Source organism: Carassius auratus, unplaced genomic scaffold (genome assembly GCF_003368295.1).
Source record: "Carassius auratus strain Wakin unplaced genomic scaffold, ASM336829v1 scaf_tig00216878, whole genome shotgun sequence".
Classification (NCBI taxonomy): domain Eukaryota; kingdom Metazoa; phylum Chordata; class Actinopteri; order Cypriniformes; family Cyprinidae; genus Carassius; species Carassius auratus.
Genome location: NW_020528782.1, coordinates 453714 through 466813, shown reverse-complemented (window position 1 = coordinate 466813; position 13100 = coordinate 453714). Strand labels below are relative to the sequence as shown.

Sequence of the window (13100 nt, the reverse complement as noted above, 5' to 3'; positions counted from 1 at the left end):
ATCATCCCACACACGCAAAACGTCTTTGAAGAAACATTTGTATTTGTTTTATTTAAACATAAACGTAATATGCTTTTTAAAAATAAAATAGGCCTACATAAATTAATAAATATCAATCAATATAATTAACTGTCATACATAACTAAATAAAGGTGCATGTTGGCACGCTTAATACAACAGATGCCAGCACGGCTCAGATGAGAGACCACGGGTTCAAGTCCAGCACACGGAGAGTGACTTGTTTCACATGTAACTACAACTCTTCAAAATGCAAAGAAATATAGCTTGAATATTGTTGCAGGGGAAATTTGTGGGATTATTCCCGTTTTCTGCCTTTTTTTTTTTTTTTGCTTGCGTGCGGGGTCACTTCCTTTGCTCAGCTGACTTTTTGCTAATTTTGCTCTTGTTTCTATTAAAATGCTACTTCGGGATGTTATTTTTTTCATAAATGATTTAAAATGTTGACTTTATATAAGAAAAGATCACATATTATAATTTTGCAAACACTATGGGAACATTCTGAATGTTCTCTGAACATTCTGAAACAAGTATTAACTTGTGGCAAATTAACAAATAATTCTGAATAATAGACAAATATACCAATTGTCTTTGAGTTTTATTTTCTGGCAAGAAAAGGCCAGCAGTCGTACAGTCAGTCAAAGCAGCTGAAGAGAGTGACGGTGAAGGGAGGGCATCCTTCCTCTCTTATAGTCTCATCTCTCAGAACTTTATCTCTTACTTATCATATTCTATCATTGTCATGTAACACCCTTTTACCAGTCCATTCCAATTCCATATTAGAAAAAGGGTTGTGTGTCCTCTTTTACTGTCATATCTTAGAGATCAAGAGCTGTTCTTTGTTTTGTATATAATAATGTAGAATTTGTACCAGAAATCATATCACTTATTACATGTAATTTTTATTTATTTAGTTGGTTTTTAGGGAACACCATTCAATAAGGATTTACTGCGAGAGCATAAATATCCTACAGGAAATTGCAGTCAAATGCAGGTAACATTATATGATACACTGTGGTTTTATTCAAAATAAAGTTCCAACAGAAATCAGCAGAATAAAATGAGTATTTAGATTCATAAAAAGTTTCACAAACATATATAATGTTCATTAGCCTGTACTTGAAGAGATGTTCTCTGTTTGGTTTTACAACACATTATACACAGTCATGCTCCAAACATGAATTTTGCAGTTGTTGTTTTTTTTTTTACAAATTGCTATATAAGGACTATAAACATACTGGATTAGATCCAGGTTTATCATTTAGAGACCAGTTTTCTACATATCCAACAGTTCAGTTGAGTTTTCATGTTCTGATCGTTCTTTTGCGTCTGTCTTAAAGTCCAGATGATCTTCAGCAAAAGCCGTCTCCAGCACCAGCAGCAGAGACTGTTTAAGCTTCTTCTTATACTCATCACACATGAACACATAGAGAATGGGGTTCAGACAGCTGTTGAGATGAATCAGGTAAATACTGACATTCTTTGCTCTCTGCAATACTTCATCACTCCAGTTATTTCCTACTTCATAAAAAACGCAAACATGGTATGGAAACCAACATATGAAAAAAGCCAGAGTTACAGTTATAATGACTCGGTATGACCTGAACTGCTTCACCATTTTGAGGCGTTTGATTCGTAGTCCAATAGCTGTGTATGAAGATGCAATGATCAGAAAGGGGATGAGGAAGCCCACTGTAAAGTCATATGTGATCAAAGACGCACGAGTAAACGTATTAACTGTAAAGAAAGGAATGCTGCAGCCAATGGATGAAACCCACACAATTATGCAGATGATCGTGGCTTTAAGTGTAGTTCGTTTATTTCTAGCCCAAACAACCAACCATGTGCACAGGCATCGGTCCAGACTGATAACTACAAGAAAGAAAATACTAGCATACAGATTTAGATTTAACATTATCTGGACAATGTAACTCATGAAGTAAAGACTCAACTGGCCCAAAGTTGAAAGATGATCTATGATTGAAGACAACAAGAAGATGAAGTCTGCAATCGCTAAGTTGAGAAACCAAATGGTGTTGACGGTCGTCTTCATTCTGCAGCCAGTCAGAAATATTACAAGTCCATTTCCAATGAGACCCACTACACAGGTGGCAAATAAAATGCAGAATTCAAAAATCTGAAAGCTTGTAAATCCCTCTTGCTGCATAGTGCCTCCGGTCATGTTTTCAGCTTCAGAACTTGTGTTTTCTACACAAAGAAGAATGAGAGAGAAACACAATGAGGGCTGATTTAAGGTCTGTTTTGGAGGCATCCTCTTATCATTGTGGTGTTTCTTGTGTGGAAAATAATTTTTGCATGCAGTATATCACACAAAAATGCAATTTTGTTTATCCTTTTGGTGATTAAAACCTAAAATTAAATTGTATTCAGTTTTGTTCTCAAGTTATACTGAATAATCATGATATTCTACAGCATCAAATGAATGGAGGTGAGTAATAAACTGAAAAGTTTTATTATTATTTTTTATGACCATATGACCGTTTTTTTTATACTGTTGAGTATGAAACTCTTGGCACTGACCTCACTCTATATGGCCATTGCTGTGGCAATCACTAGATACCAGAAAGACTTTACAAACAGATTAAATTTCATCAATTATTTTTAATGAGAAAATATTACTATTTGTGAAAGATATGTTTCTGAATGAACTGTGATAAAAATAAAAATGCACAGAAACTGCTGAGTTTGAAAAACTAGATATTGAAAAATGAAAAAGATATCTAAAAATCTTGCCTGTTAAAGGCAAGTTTAAAACTAAAAAAATTAAGCTGAAATTTGTTTATTTATATTTGACATGTTAAGTAATGAAAAAACATGTTTTGCCCTGACTTCATATCATTTTTACATTGCTCTCTATGTGTGCATTGATTATGTCTTACACAATTTTGCATTTATTAAACTCTGAGAGTTATATATAAAAAATGTGATATGAATAATACACATACCCATTTTTTGAGCTGTTGTTTCACTGGAATAAGTTGAGTCTCGATCTTGCACGGTCTTCTTGGTCCTGTTGGTTTTATACTAGACAGTAAAGTCTGGTGTTACATCAGTAAAGGCTGATTTGTTGTGATAAGGGGCTAAATGTGGTGTCATTAGCAAACATGGTGTAGCTGCAGCTATCAGACATCATCAGTGAGTGGTGGGCATCTGTCTGCAGAAGAGTGTTGAAAAGACAAATTTGTGGTGAGTTTAGTGGTGCAGACTACTTGGTATCTTACTTTAATACATCTACTTTGAAATATGTTTTCATAACACGTTTAACCCTCTGGCCCTCTTCAGTCATTTTTGACCGAAAATTTTATATTTTGAAATGTAAAAAATCATAGCTTCATCGGAATAAGATGACACTTGGTGACTTTTGTTACATTAGCAATATGAACACACAAAAAAATCATGGACATAATTAAAAGTCAAAAAAAAAAAAAAAAATAGTCACAGTTACTTTCTATGCAGGGTCAAAAATGACTGTAATAAGAAATGAATGGGAAATATGAAAACTCAGTCAATCTTTTGGTTGTACAAACTACAAATCAGCCACTGGTCAGGAAAAAAGTGTGCAGCAATCAAGGGGTGACTCTCCAGAATACCAGGAGTGCGAAATAGACACCAGTCAATAAATGGAAAAAATACAACAGGGTCTCTCTCTCTCTCACACACACACACACTCCCAGCCGGTAAGACTGCAACATTAACATTAAGTATATTTAGTACATTGAATAAAATATTAATTAATTACAAAATGTTTGTGTAATGTTTTGAATTATCACTTTTCATTCCTTATTTTGTAGGATTTTTTAATTATCAAATACTGAGAGACAAAAATGCTTTCCCTTTTTAACAAGATTGTAATGTTTGTCTGTAATCATAATGTAAAACCTGATACTTATCTAACTAAAAATATTTAAACCTTGACAAAAAAAAATCTTTTAGAATTTCTAGATATATATCTATATATATCAAAACCTAAAAAAAAAGGAAGAGATGAGATCTAAAAAACTATGGGAATCCAAAAGCCTCTGTATAATACAAGAGGTTACGCAACGTTACACAAGTTTTAATAAAAAAAAAAAAAAAAAAAATGCCTCCAGATTTCCCCATTCTCACATAAAAAAAAAAAAAAGATTTTAAATGCTTTCACTCTATTTTAATGTGAAATATTGCATTTATTAAAAATTTTTAAATAAATAAAGAGGGGTGATAAAACACGATTTCACTTTTCTAACTTTAGCTAGTGTGTAATTTTCCTGTTTGAGCATAAACAACATCTGCAAAGTTACAACATTCAAAGTTTTAAGCAAAGGGAGATATTTGCTTTTAAAGAAATCCATTTCTAAGGACTACAGCAAACGACCGGTAGGGACTACACGACATTCCTCCAGGGTTGCTGACGTCACTTAGCCCAATATTTACATAAACCCCTCCTCCGAGAATAATAGATTAGGTGGGGGGCGAGGCCATTTTATATTGCTGTGGAGATTGAGAAGAGTTGTATGCTGGAGTGTCTTTGCCGCGTTTCCGGCGAAACGCTGTTATTTTCATCCGGATTCCAGGTCCACTTTGTTCAGCCTTCCTACCCTTACGAAAATTAACCATGGTTTTACTACAAATAAAACCAAAAAACCATGTTTACTGTAGTTAAACCATGGTTACCACAAATTAACCATGGTTTTGCTATATTAACCATAGTTTAACCATGCTATTTGTAGTAAATCTGTGGTTTTACAAATGGCAGTCAATACGCCAAAAAACCATGGGTTACTACAGTTTTACTATAATAAAACATCTCGGTTACGTATGTAACCTTGGTTCCCTGAATAGGGAACGAGATGCTGCGGTGACGTCACCACGTATGGGAACACCTCTGGTGTGACGAATGTCTGAAGCCCTATACCATCCCGCCAATCCTATTGGCCAAATGGCGCATAGCACCACCCTGCGCATGCGCGCGCATGATATACCTGGGTGCAGCGCGCCATTTCGCTCAGATTTCATGACTGAAGATGAAGAGTTATCAAGGTACGGAACGGCCAGAACCGCAGCATCTCGTTCCCTATTCAGGGAACCAAGGTTACATACGTAACCGAGATGTTCCCTATCATAGGTCACTTCGATGCTGCGGTGACGTCACCACGTATGGGAACGATATACCAAAACGCCTGACGTACCTGATAACTGAGATCCGAGGAAGCAACTGCTCAAGCGGAGAGAACCCGGGAGCCAGGGGCCATCCTCACATCCAGACTGTAGGATTTGATAAAAGTGCTCGGTGAGGACCATCCTGCCGCAGCACAGATATCATCCATAGAAGAGCCACTGAGAAAAGCTTGAGAAGAAGCTACAGCTCGAGTGGAATGAGCCTTAACCCCTAAGGGTGAAGCGAGTCCGCGCGCCTCATAGGCCAAAGAAATCGCCTCCACCAGCCAATGGGACATGCGCTGTTTTGTAACTGCATGGCCCTTACTTTTATGTCCAAAGCAGACAAACAGCTGGTCAGAACCACGCCAAGGAGCTGTGCGATCCACATAAGTCTTTAAAGCTCTCACAGGGCAAAGACTTAGATCTCCTGACCCGGCCTCGGCAGGCGAAAAAGCTTCCAGAACCACTTGCTGAAAGCGAAAAGGGTTAGATGCGACCTTAGGAACATAGTTAGGCCTGGGCCGCAGCAGCACCTTCACAGAGCCTGGTGCAAATTCCATGCATGAGGGTGAAACAGAAAGAGCCTGTAAATCCCCAACTCTCTTGAGGGAGGATAAAGCCATGAGAAGAAGTGTCTTCAATGTCAGGATTTTATCCGATACGGTCTCCAAGGGCTCAAACGGATGCCCTGATAAACCTAACAACACAATGGATAAATCCCATGAAGGAACTCGCACAGGGCGGAAAGGCCTCAGCCGTCGCGCACCCTGTATGAAACGAGAAACTAATGGATGACGCCCCACAGAGGCACCGCCTATGCATTCGTGGTAAGCTGAAATGGCTGCCACGTAAACCTTTAAAGTGGCTGGTGTAACGCCATCCGAGAAACGCTCCTGGAGGAACTCCAGCACTGAAGCCACTGGGCAGTAAACTGGATCCACATTATGATTACCACACCAGGCTGTAAACAGTCTCCACTTGAAAGCATATAAGCGTCTCGTAGAAGCTGCTCTAGAACTCAATATAGTCTCAGTAGTTTCAGCAGAAAGACCGGGACATACTAACGCACTCCGCTCAGTGGCCACGCCCACAGTTTCCACAGATCTGGCCTCGGGTGCCAAATCAGCCCCTGTGCTTGTGATAATAAATCCTGTCTGATGGGAATCTCCCACGGAGAGCCCACTAGCAGACTGATCAGATCCGCAAACCACGGCTGCGTGTGCCATCGCGGAGCCACCAGCAGCAGCTGTTCCACTCTGTCCCGGCGTAATCTGCATAATACCGCTGGGATCAAACGAATCGGAGGAAAAGCATACAGACTGGTCTTGGGCCAGCTGTGAGCTAACGCATCCACGCCCAGGGGCGATGGGGAGCGTAGGGAGAACCATAGCGGGCAATGCGTAGTCATGCTCGATGCGAATAAATCCACTTTCGCTTTGCCGAATATCCGCCATAAAAGATCCACCGTCTGGGGGTGTAATCGCCATTCTCCCTGTTCCAGAGCCTGTCTGGATAGCAGATCCGCTCCGAAATTCAATCGTCCGGGGACATGAATGGCCCGGATCGAGAGAAACTTGTCCCGAGACCACAGAAGAACACGCCTCGCCAGCCTGCACAGGGGGCGAGAGCGCAATCCTCCTTGATGGTTCAGATAAGACACAACCGCTGTGTTGTCTGATCTGAGTAGCACATGACGGCCGATCAGCAGATCCGAGAAATACTGGAGAGCCAGAAAAACTGCCAGTAATTCCAGTCTGTTTATATGCCAGCCGCGCTGAGCCGCTGTCCACACTCCGTGGGCTGGTCGCCCTCGACACACAGCTCCCCAACCAGTCAAAGACGCGTCCGTCGTGACAGTCTCTCGGAAAGCATAAATTCCCAATCGAACTCCTGACAGGAGAAATTCGGTTGACATCCAAATTTTCAGCGACATCACACACCGCCGTGTCACCGAAATCGTGCGATGCGGGAGACAACGGGGTGAAATATTCCGCCTTTTCGTCCACCACTGAAAAGGGCGCATTTGAAGCAATCCCAGACGAATCACGGGGGATGCTGCTGCCATTAGACCCAAGAGCCTGAGGCACAATCTCACCGTCACCGTGCGACCCGCTTTGAAGTGCCGCACGCATGACGCAATCGACTGAGCGCGCGCGAGAGTCCAGATCTATTCCAAGAAAAGTTATCCGTTGAGAGGGAGTTAAAACACTCTTCTTGAAATTTGTTCGTAAGCCCAGGCTGTTTAAATGATTCAGCACAAGATCTCGGTGAGAGTGTGCTTGAGTCCGCGATTGCGCTATCACCAGCCAATCGTCCAAATAGTTCAACACACGAACGCCCTGGAACCGCAACGGGGCCAGAGCTGCGTCCATGCATTTTGAGAACGTACGGGGCGCTAAAGCCAAGCCAAAGGGAAGAACGCGGTACTGATACGCTTTGCCCTCTAAAGCGAATCTGAGGAACTTCCTGTGTCTCTTGACGATCTGAATATGGAAATACGCATCCTTCAGATCGATCGTAATAAACCAATCGCTTGGTCGGATCTGAGACAGAATATTTTTCACCGTCAACATCTTGAATTTGCTCGGTCTGAGTGCAAGATTCAGACGGCGTAAATCCAGAATGGGTCGTAACCCGCCGTCTTTTTTCGGTACCACGAAATAACGGCTGTAAAAACCTGTCTCCATCTGAGAGGGGTGTACTTCTTCTATAGCCCCTTTGCTCAGCAGAGCTGACATTTCTTGTCGCAGCACCGCCATTTCCGTAGACTTCACCGTAGTGGGAAGAATTCCGCGGAAAGGAGGCGGGCCTTTCCGAAACTGAATGGTGTATCCGTGACAAACCGTGCGTAACACCCATTGAGGAATGCCGGGCAAGCGTTCCCACGCGGCCCGAAACAATATTAACGGTTTCAAAGCTTCCGCTCCCAGCAACGCCGTCATACGCGTTAAAACGACCGGACACGAAAAACCCGTGGTGTTCGTGCACCGGGGAAGCGTATGCGCCGGAGTCGTTGCGTTCCGTTGAGTATAATCCTGAAACGTGTCCACGGCAGGAATTAGGCCAACAGATGGAACATCGGGCTCTGCCGCTAGCGAAAAAGCGGCGGCTGTGTGAGCCGTCATAAACGGCCCGTTTGTGTAGGGTCCTTGAGTCGTCCCTCGAACTCCGAAAGCAGGATTGCGCGGAGTGTCTGAGGGAGCGTCTGTCATTACAGCTCGATCCAATGTTGCTCGAGGCGCTGTTAGCGGCGAGACAATCAATGTTTGAGCATGGGGACTGCAATGAGAGTGTGGGATGCGCGAAAGCGGTCCGACAGCGCTCTCTAGCGGAGGGCACAGTCCCTGGCAAGCAGCAAAAAGATCAGGAGCTGCTATTCGGCACCCGAGAACGAGAGGCTTTAGCCGTCGAGGTCAGGTTCAAACGCTTACGTTGACGCTGGTGCGCCGGAGGAAAAACCCTAGGGCCCCAGTCCTTACGAGGAGGCGCCATGGGTGTAGGTTCCTCTCGAGAGGCTGCTCGCTGGCGGTGAGAGGAGGTTGAGCGAGAACGCGCGGGCGCTTGCCGGCGTTCGACCTCCCTGGGTCTGCGGGGAATCAGCTGGCGGAAAGCGGCTGATTGCTGTTTCGCTGCCCTGAACTTCTCCACTACTGACGTGACAGCCTCACCGAACAATCCATCCCTGGAGACAGGGGCATCCATAAGGAAAGATTTATCCTTCTCCTTAATATCGGTGAGATTAAGCCAGAGGTGGCGCTCAACCGAAATCAAACCGGCCATAGTACGGCCCACTGCACGAGCGGTATGTTTGGTAGCGCGTAGCGCCAAATCCGTAGCTCTACGCAGTTCTTTAACTGCCTCCGGTGTGATGCCCTCACCTTCATCCAATTCCTTCAATAACTCCGCCTGGTAGGCCTGAAGGACCGCCATAGAGTGGAGCGACGCAGCCGCCTGACCAGCCGCCATGTAGGATTTACCCACCAAACTAGACGTGACTCGACACGCCTTCGAAGGAAGAAGGGGGCGAGACTTCCAAGCCGCGGCCGAACTAGGCGCAAGGTGTTCGGCGAGAGTCTCTTCCACCGGGGGCATCATAGTATAGCCATGGTTCGCCATATCAGAAACGGTGGCGAAATCCGCGGCCGCGGCGTTAGTAATCCGCGCCGAAAATGGCTGTTTCCAGGACCTCGAAACCTCCTGGTGGAGGTCCGGGAAAAAAGGCAAAGGCCTCCGGGGCTGTGTAGGTGTCCGACTGGTTAAAAAACGGTCGTCCAGCTTGGAAGAAGGTTGGGCCTCGGCCTTGTCAACCTCCCAGTCTAGCCCCAATTTACCCACCGCACGAGAAACCACATCCAACAGCTCACTGTAGGAGGGGGAAACACGCCTCTCCTGTCCGCTAGGAGGAAGAGGGCTAGTGTCGGTCGCGAAGTCCTCAGACCCCGAGGCCGCGGTGGATAAAACATCGTCGTCATAGCGTCCACAACCGAAGGAGATGGCGGTGCATGCCTCCGGTGTGGGAAGTAAATCCTCATTAGAGAAGACGACGGGCTCAGTATAAGTTTTATTCTGCAGCAGGGTAGGGGAGAGCGAGCGATGTGGAGAATATTCCAGCGCTGCGCTGTCCACAAAATCCATGTCGCACGTGTCACCCCAGGCCCTCGCCTCGTGCGGTGCCTCGGCAGTCGCAGAGGTGACCTGACGGGGGTTAGACTCGAGGGCGACATTAGAGAAAACTTCCACCCTGGAGCGCAGTACTCTGAGCCGCAGGCCATCACAATGGGGACAGGAAGAAAGGCCGCTAAGCGCCGCCTGTGCGTGATGTAAACCAAGACATACTACGCACCTGTCATGAGTGTCCCCCGCCGTGATGTACCTGGTACATGGCTCCTTACATTTTCGAAAGCTCATCGCGTCCGCGAAGAGGAGTTAACACTGCTCGAAGAGATCGCTGGAGAACGCGAGACGATAGGGCACAGATGATTCGCTATTCCTGAAGGAATGAAATCTGAGCGAAATGGCGCGCTGCACCCAGGTATATCATGCGCGCGCATGCGCAGGGTGGTGCTATGCGCCATTTGGCCAATAGGATTGGCGGGATGGTATAGGGCTTCAGACATTCGTCACACCAGAGGTGTTCCCATACGTGGTGACGTCACCGCAGCATCGAAGTGACCTATGATAGGGAACCATGGTTATTTTTCGTAAGGGTAGGGACGGGGAAGTTAGGGATCAATGGTTAAAATTTATTTTTAACTCGGTCCCTCAAAATTATTACCCAAATCTCGCTCTCTGTGCTGCACATTTTACTGTTTACGGGCCACAAGCTGTAAGTATGACTTATTTTTCGTCGATGTGTTTTACTGTATTGGTTTGTATTACTATTGGCTGTATTGCTAATTGTGCGTTGTATCAAGGAAGTGAACAAATAACAATGCTGTTTGGCTCTGCAAACCAGTTAGTTAAATGCTTATTCATACTTAATGCGACAAACACCCTAACGTTACGAACTTTTTTTCTTAATCTCAGCAACGAACTTGGAATTAGTGTATATTATTCTTTGATTAGAGCGTTTATGTATTGTTTATCTACATGGTTGTTTATCTGCAGGCATGCTAAACATGGTTCTGTGTTTGATTTGGCTACTATAGTAAAGCCAATGTTTTGGGTTAATAGTTATAGCGACAGATATTTGGTTAGAAGCGTTCTAAAAATACAAAAGTAACGCTTCCATTCAGTACCGATTACTATAGATCTTCACTCTTTAATCAAAAAAATCCCTTTGAGGACTAATACAATTTGTCAGAACAATTATATGAAAATCTTGCTTATGAAGCTTATTTTTTGTGGTCCAAAGATTATTATCCAGTAATTTTTTCCTACTATTTTTACATGTCAAATGTATGTTTTAAGCTGTAATTTGATAAATGATTACATATTGGCATTATTTCTTACAGACAATATCTCAGCAGGGTGCGAGTTCCCAAGAGCTCCCCACTACATCTACACTTCATGAAGTTGGATGTCAGTCAGACCCTATAGAGACCGAAACTGTAGCCACAGAGATAAAGCCAAAGATGCGATCAGTGGGCACACAACTTTCAATGGGTACATTGAGCAGTTTCCAATTAAGGAGCAAAGGTATGAAATACAGACATTAAATGTGTTTGTGTTACTTTATCATTTGCAGTTCTAGTACATATTGTCTTTTTTTATTATAATTGTTATACCGGCTACTGAAACGTATGTGTATTAGAAAGTGGCTTATGTTTCTCACTGTAAAAAAAAATTGTAATAGCATGACCGATGGTTATGAGTAATTGTATTTTTTACTTTTTTTTTTGTACTTGTAGGCATTCAGACAACATATTATGGTCATGATGTGGGCACCCAAACAACTGACATGTTTCCTTATGTGCAGCTGTCTTCAACACCAGAAAGGGGCTCAGTCTTCAGGCCCAGTAAGAGACCTCGTCTGGTGTTAGATGAGGAAGAAGAATCAGATTTAAATGTCGAACCCACTGATTCTACATATAACCCAGATTCTGTTGTCACTGAAGAATCAGAATTGGCGTAAGATATAAATACATATTTACACACTTTTTTACCAATACATTTGTGTTTAAAAATATATATAAAACATGAAAGCAACTTCCTAATATTTATTCTTTTTATATTGCCTTAGGATAGATACACAGCCGGACTACAGCGATAACAAATACATTGTTTTTGAAAGCTGTCTTCGAGAGCTGTTTGTGTCCTGTCCAATTTGTAAGACAAAGTGTGTTGTCCAGAGCAGACGAAGGGGGACTTTTGTTGCATTCACCCAGCTTTGTGAAAAGTGTAACTACTACAGACAGTGGCAGAGCCAGCCCATTGTTGGGAGAACCCCACTTGGAAACCTGCTATTGTCTGCTGCAACGTATTTTACCGGTGGATCTTTTAAACAACTAGAGAAGGTATTACAATTTACAATAAAATTCACAAAAAATACTGTGTTGTTTCAGTATGTATGTACTGTATGATTTCTATGTTAATAGATTTTCAAAGCCATGAAGCTCCAGATGATGCATTTCGTAACTTTTAGGATTCATGCCAGGAATTTCATTGAGCCTACCATAATACACAAGTGGAACCAAGATCAACTGAATCTTATAAGACAGCTGCAAGAGGGAGGAAATGTTGCTGTGGCTGGAGATATGCGTGCTGACACGCCAGGTACGTTTAGAGTATATTTTAAAAAATCACACCGTTTATTTTATAGTCTTTGAGTTCTCCTAAAATATTATGATACTGATGTTCTCAGTAATGTTCTATATCTGATTATGATGTTTACAATAGGACACTCAGCAAAATTTGGCAGCTACACCATTATGCACATGGAAACCAACAAAATTCTGGATCTTCAACTAGTTACTCTGTCTACTCTGTTTATACATTTGAAATGTTGTGTACCCAACAATAGAGCAATGAGGTTGGTGGAAGTTATCATATGGAAAAGGAGGGATTGAAGCGTTGTCTTGATAAGCTGGAGTCTCATGGTTTAGCTGTTGACTACATCGTCACCGATCGCCATCCGCAGATTCAGAAGTACCTGAGGGACCGCAATATCACTCAGTTCTATGACGTGTGGCACTTTGAGAAAGGTAATTATTTATCTTTGTATTAGTAATTGATACTTATTCAGTTAATTGTTAAACCTAACTTGTACATTTATATTTTTGGGGTAATTAGATTTTCTTGAAATAATGATTGAACAACCAAGCTTTTACTTTGTACAGGTTTATCTAAGAAACTTGACAAACTTTCAAAAATGAAGGACTGCAAGGTGCTGAAAAAATGGTTGCACAGCATCAAAAACCATGTTTACTGGAGTGCGATTTCCTCTGAGTCTGGGCCAGAAAAGGTGGCGAAGTGGAATTCAC

General features: G+C 42.9%; 2 protein-coding genes across 2 annotated transcripts; one reads left to right on the top strand and one right to left on the bottom strand.

Annotated features, from left to right (window-relative positions):
• Positions 1 to 1294: 1294 nt before the first annotated feature.
• LOC113099188 (C3a anaphylatoxin chemotactic receptor-like) lies at positions 1295 to 2200 on the bottom strand. Its single transcript, XM_026264289.1, has one exon. It carries the CDS (start codon positions 2198 to 2200, stop codon positions 1295 to 1297), a length of 906 nt encoding a protein of 301 aa, XP_026120074.1.
• Positions 2201 to 10366: 8166 nt separating this feature from the next.
• On the top strand, positions 10367 to 12648 carry LOC113099187 (uncharacterized). Its single transcript, XM_026264287.1, has 6 exons — positions 10367 to 10385; positions 11529 to 11748; positions 11861 to 12134; positions 12216 to 12393; positions 12517 to 12587; positions 12643 to 12648. Exons 1-6 carry the CDS (start codon positions 10367 to 10369, stop codon positions 12646 to 12648), a joined length of 768 nt encoding a protein of 255 aa, XP_026120072.1.
• The last annotated feature ends 452 nt before the right edge of the window (positions 12649 to 13100 follow it).